At 51.2% G+C, this 6,000-nt stretch overlaps 1 protein-coding gene across 1 annotated transcript in view; it reads right to left on the reverse strand.

The window, feature by feature from the left end:
- HVCN1 (hydrogen voltage gated channel 1) overlaps nucleotides 1–5,206 on the reverse strand; it is a 21,297-nt gene extending 16,091 nt beyond the window's left edge. The window contains exon 1 of the mRNA XM_012663536.1: nucleotides 5,170–5,206. Within this exon, the coding sequence (XP_012518990.1) occupies nucleotides 5,170–5,190 (21 nt within the window). The 5' untranslated portion in view covers nucleotides 5,191–5,206. The remainder of the gene's footprint in view (nucleotides 1–5,169) is intronic.
- Between the last annotated feature and the right edge of the window lie 794 nt (nucleotides 5,207–6,000).

Consider the following 6,000-nt stretch of genomic DNA (forward strand, 5'->3'; position numbering starts at 1 on the left):
TCCCAGCGACAGCTGCTGCTTCCGGCTCTGCAACTTTTGTAAGTGCCAGGCAGAGGGTGCCTGTGTGACCAGGCTCCAACACAGACTCCGGGTACTGAGTCTCTAATGGACTTCTCTGGTCTTAAGCATGTCACACATCTTGTCACAAGCGGTTGCTGGAAGAATTGTGTCCTCTGTGATCCCCTGGCCCAGGAGAGGACTCTGGAAGCTTGTGCCTGGTTTCCTCTGAACTTCGCCCCACGTGCCTTTCCCCTTCATGGTTTTAATTCGTGTCCTTTCGCTGCACTGCGTCTCAGCCATTAGTACATCTGTGTGCTGGGTCCCAGGAGCCCTCCCAGTGAGTCACTGAATCCCGACGCACTCCCTCACTTAACTCTTCTTTGGTGTCCATTGCTCTTAAAGTTAAAGACTCAGCTGGCACAGCGGCACATGCCTGTAATCCCAGTGCTTTGGGAGGCAGAGGCAGGAAGATCGTTTGGGGCCAGGCATTCAAGCCTGCAGTGAACTATGATCACACCACTGGGTGACAGAGTGAGACCCTCTCTCTCTAGAAAAAAAAAAAAAAACTCAAAAGCCTCCTAGGGGCCTACTCCTGGCTCTGCACCCTGCGGCCTCTGCCCACCTACCTGACCTCACCTCACTCTCTCCCTGCTCTGGCCACACTATCTCTGTTTAGCCTTTCGTACTCCGCTGGTGTCTCCAACCACAGGGGCCTTTGCACATGGGATTTCCTCTGCTGGAATGTGCCACCCCCTTTCACCCTGTCATCTATCTTCTCCATTTTATTTTGTTTTATTTAGAGATGGGGTCTTGCTCGGTTGCCCTGGCTGGAGTGCAGTGGTGCGATCATAGCTTACTGCAGCCTCGAACTCCTGGCATCAAGTGATCCTCCTGCTTCAGCCTCCCGAGCAGCTGGAACTACCAGCATGCACCAGCACTCCTGGTCCATCTATCTTCTTTCTCTCCTTCAGCCCCCACCCCCAGCATCCCAGCTCATGGGAGCTGCCTGGGCCTTCCCGACACACTCTTGCATGACCCCAGAGTCCTCTCTGTAGTATTGTGTCCTCCCTATTTTAGTGACTGAGGCTGGTGTCCCCCAGACCAGACTGAGTACCCACAAGGCACTGACCAGGCAGGTTCCTGCTCACCGCGACCTCTGTGCCTGGCAGAGCACAGGCGCCACTAGGCATACCTGGGTGGCGGAATGAAACCCGTAAGCAAGTCTCGCCTCCAGCGGGGAGGCAGAGGCAGGAGCGCCACGCAGCAAGCTTGCCTACCCCGCACCTCCCTCGGGGGTTTGTGTTCCGGGGAAAACCTATTTTTAAAATCAGGGAAGTCTTTAAATAAGCGTAGAAGCTTTTCCTTCTCTAGGGTGGGGAGGAAGTTTGAGGTTCATGAAAACAACCACCGTGACGGCTGACTGGCTTCGGCGGGAGGGGGCACCTACAGGCCGGTGGCCCTGGTCCCCCCAAAGCCATGTCCCCCAACTTTCTCTCCTCTTCCTGTTGGGTCAGGAACGCTTCTGACCTGATAGACAAGTCTGCCCACCTGGCAAGATGGTCATGAGGCTGGGTGGATGGAGACTGAGTGGGAAATAATACTTACAGGAATGGGAATCCTAGCCACTGTAGCTATCCCAGAGCACCTGCTATTCCCCCGAGCTCTGTGCAAACCCGTCAGGTGGGCATGGAATTGTCTCCATTTACAGACGAAGAAACTGGGACCAGAGATGCCAGTGACTTGCCCCAGGTCACACAGCCAGCGAGAAGCACACCTAGGATTCCAACCCAGGCTGCCGCGCCCAGCCCCTCCTCCCTCTGGGCCTGTCGTGAACACGGCCCAGCCCTGCACCTGGCTCGTGGCTGGTGGAGCCCTGTGCTGGGTGGGGAGTTTGAGGCCGTGCTTCTCAGTAAGACATCACGTTTTATACCCTGCCTCTTTCGACACACTGACAGACACATTCTATACACTTATATTTTCCATTTTATTCTATTTCATTTCTTAAAAGGCTGATTGCAGCCCATTAAATGGATTTTAGGGGCCTGGTCACAGTGGCTCACACCTGTAATCCCGGCACTTTAGGAGACCAAGGTGGTGGGATCAGTTGAGGTCAGGAGTTTGAGACCAGCCTGGGCAACACAGTGAGATCCCATCTCTACAAAAAATTTAAAAAATTAGCCAGACATGGTGGCATGCGCCTGTAGTCCCAGCTACTTGGGAGGCTGAGGCGGGAGGATGGTTTGTGCCCTGGAGTTTGAGGTTGCTGTGAGCTAGGATGATGCCACTGCACTCTACCCAGAGTGAAAGAGCAAGACTCTGTCTCAAAAACAAAACAAAAAAACCCCAAGATGGATTGCAGGATCCACCAATGGTCTGAGTTTGAAAGACACAGGTCTGCAGGGGTTGGCTATTTCCCTGGGAATGACTGTCAGGTAAGTCTGGTCCAAAGTCACATCATCCAGGAGCATAAGTTCAGGTGTTTCTTTTATGAAAGCATAGAAAGAAAAAAATATAGTTACCCAGCTAGAAATTAAGAGCTATCACCAGTGTGACTTGGACACCTGGGCCAATGTCTAGCGATGTTTCAGCTAAGGAAATGACAGAGGGAGGCGGCGCCCAGCCCACACTGACCAGAGGCTTTTTGCCCAGCCACACAAGGGAATCACCTGGAAGCTTTAGTGTTAACACCCTGAAGCCTGGAACCCAGGCTTGGAGATTGATTGGATCGGTTTGGGTGCAGCCGAGGAGGAGAAGCAGCGCCCGGCTGCACCTGGAGCCCCTGCACACCTCCCGAGAAAGGAGCCAAAGGGCTGCAAGGACCTCTAGGCACACCTGGCTCCCAGGCTGCCCAGATGCGGCAGGAGACTGCAGTCACCTGCGCTGAGGAGTGGGCCAGTGGGCGGACTGAAAACCCAGTTTATCCTCACAAGAGGCAGCAGCTCCCACGTTCTAAGTGTTGGCTGCGGCCCCGCACCTGGTAAGCGCTTTCCCCGCATGCACAAAGCTTGCTTAATCTTTACAACTCTGCAAGGCGGTGTTACTGTTCCTGCTTTACAGAAGAGGGAAACTGAGGCTCAGAGAGGTGGGGAGGGCAGAGAGGGACTCTGAGGAGGGCAGGTACCCACGGCCTGCTGAGCCCATCTCAGCAGAACTGGCTGCTGGGTCAGGGGTCTGCACCCGACTGAAACTCCCTGCTGGTTTCTCCTACAACACGGCGTTTTCCTCTCCAACACCAGAGGAGCCGGACAATCCAAAAGCTCTAAAAGCAATCCTTTTAAAACAGAATGTTTTTTTCAAGACACACTTTTCCGCAGCTCCCCAAAAATACCCTCCTGGGCCAGCCTGTGTGTGACGACAGAGAGACTCCTGCCCCCGGGAGTGGCCCAAGGTGCGTCCGTGGCTCTGCATGCCAACCTCCGCTGCCCCGCTGTCTCTGTGCCCTGGCACAGGCCTCTGGCAAGGCTCCCACCCACCTCCCCAACTGGTCCCTGCACCTCCCAGCTTCATGCAAGCCCCCAAGCTCACCTGCTGCCATTCACCCACACACAGACCTCCAGCCTAGATCGTTCCCTTTTAGTATTACTATGGTGAAAACATGAGCAAAAGACAGGGAAATAAATTCGTTATCCCAACACGGACGTCCATCATCTAGCTACTTCTAATCTATGCCTGTTACAATTATAAGCACAGACTGCAGACAGTTTTGTATCTTATTTCTCCCTACTAGTTATACACAGACTTATGTCTTTTCAATGGGCAAAACGCTTACCAAAGAGTCAAACGGTCTTATTAGTGCATTTTTTGATTGTTCCTAATTTTTAGCACCTTTATCACCAATTCCAAAGACCACATTTTCTCACACTTTAACATCTCTGAAATCTGGATGTGCCTTCCAATTGATCGGTTTCAGTGTATCGTCACCTTGTATCACAGTAAGTGGCAGCACGCGCTTTTCTCCATAGCACATAAAATCACGCGCATCTACAATCAGTGGTGTCTAACGTGCTGAGAAACGTGGTGCCATAAATTATGCGTTTTCATTTTTATGGGTTTCCTCTCCCATAAGTGAGACGACCAGCCTCGAATATGAACATTGTCACGATTCTTGACACACTGTCAAAGTTTCTCCCAGTTATATGGGTTGACCCAGTTCCTCGTGATATGGTCGAGTGAGCTGGTTTCACCACAATGCAATCAGCAAGGAGCATTTCCACGTTTTTTCGGTTCACCACATTTAATAGGAAACTAAAATGAAGGAAAAGTACGAATTGTTTTTACTTACCTTTCTCCGGTACTAACTTTCTCACTAACAAAACCTGGAACTCAGGGAGCGCCTCTTATAATAGTTGCTGGGGTCATCAATTTGACAAGGACAAGTTCACCATCGTTATCATTCCACAGTCCTGGAGGCCCTCGCATTTGCTTCTTGGACTCTTCCCCACTCGCCCCTGCGGCTCCCCTGAGCCTCCAGTCCTGCCCCGGACAGCTCCACCTGGCCAGGCCCCCAGAACCACGGAGGGAACAGCCGACACAGCACTCAACGCTTCCTCTCCACCGTGCCCCAATCTTCCCAACCAATGTCCCCCCAAGCCCAACAAACCTGCACCCCGGATATCAAGGACAGAGTTTACTGTCCCCCTCAGGACGGCCATATGATATAGGAGGCAAAGCATTTGGGTTGAAATTCCACCTCTGCCACTTCCTAGCTATGTGATCTTGAGTAAGTGGCTATACTTCCCTGTGTCCAAGTTCCATTAACTGTCAAACGGGCGGGAAGGAAAAGCCCTGGACCGCTCAGTCTCTGCCTAACGCTGTGAGCCCACTGTCTCATCGCATCCTCCTGGCAACCCGTCGGGGAGCAGAGGTGGTAAATAACCTTTTCGCCATTTCCCAGATAAGGAAACTGAGGCTCAGGGAGGTGAAGGCCTAATGACACGTAGTCATCAAAATGAAGGGCTGGGATTCGAACTGCTTGATTCAGATTATCAGGCTACCTTGAGGTTTTGGGAAGTCTTTCTAAGGTGTTTCACCTTTGTGACTTTTAACACTTTGGCACAGTGGAAACACCCTGCGTAGGTAATCTCTCTCTACCCTGTCTGAAACACCAAACAGAATGACCTTCAAGGCTGGGAGTTCCTAAATGCTACCAAACCACCAGAATCGGTTTACCTTTTCATCCCGCGTGGACATTTTCCTGTTGCTCCTGGATCTGAAAAATAAGAAAACGTTCATGCAGATGTCATTCTGCAACCATGTGCCTTAGTGTGTGCTTTACAATCCTTCCTACAAGTTAGTTGTAAGTTAAGTTAGTTTTAAAGATGTCTGAAATTAGTATTGAGCTCAAAATGTATGTAGAAGAACATATGTCCTGGGTACACAGCCGAAAGGACCGAAACAGGCAAACAGATACTTGTCCATGGGCGTTTCTAGCAGCACGCCCACAAGAGCAAGAGTTGGAAACCACCCAGGTGTCATCGATGGATGAACAGATGGACACATCCACACAAGGGGATGTTATTCAGCCGTAAGAAGAAATGAAGCACTGATACGTGCTACGACACGGATAAACCCCCGAGACGGAATGCTCCGGGAAAGCAGCTAGACAGAGAATGTCACGTAGTACATGATTCCATTGATACGAAACATTCAGAACAGGCAAATGCAGACACAGAAAGCAGACTGGTGGTTGCCAGGGGCTGGGGGAAGGGAAGAATGGGGAGCGTCTATTTATTGGGTATGGGGTTTCCTTTTGGGGTGATGAAAATATTCTGGAACTAGATAGAGGTGTTGGCTGCTGATAAATGCCACTGAATGATTCACTTTAAAATGGTAAATTTCACAGTATGTGAATTTCATTCCAATTAAAACGGATGGACACTGCAGAGTTGGGGTCGCTCTGAAAAGCAGCAAACAATTCAAGTGTCCCCCGCCAGCTGTCGGGTCAGTCAGTTACTGTGCATCCGAGCAGTGGTGCTGCCAGTGTGGTTGATCCTCACATGG

This window comes from Propithecus coquereli, unplaced genomic scaffold, assembly GCF_000956105.1.
Source record: "Propithecus coquereli isolate 6110/MARCELLA unplaced genomic scaffold, Pcoq_1.0 Scaffold81, whole genome shotgun sequence".
Lineage (NCBI taxonomy): Eukaryota > Metazoa > Chordata > Mammalia > Primates > Indriidae > Propithecus > Propithecus coquereli.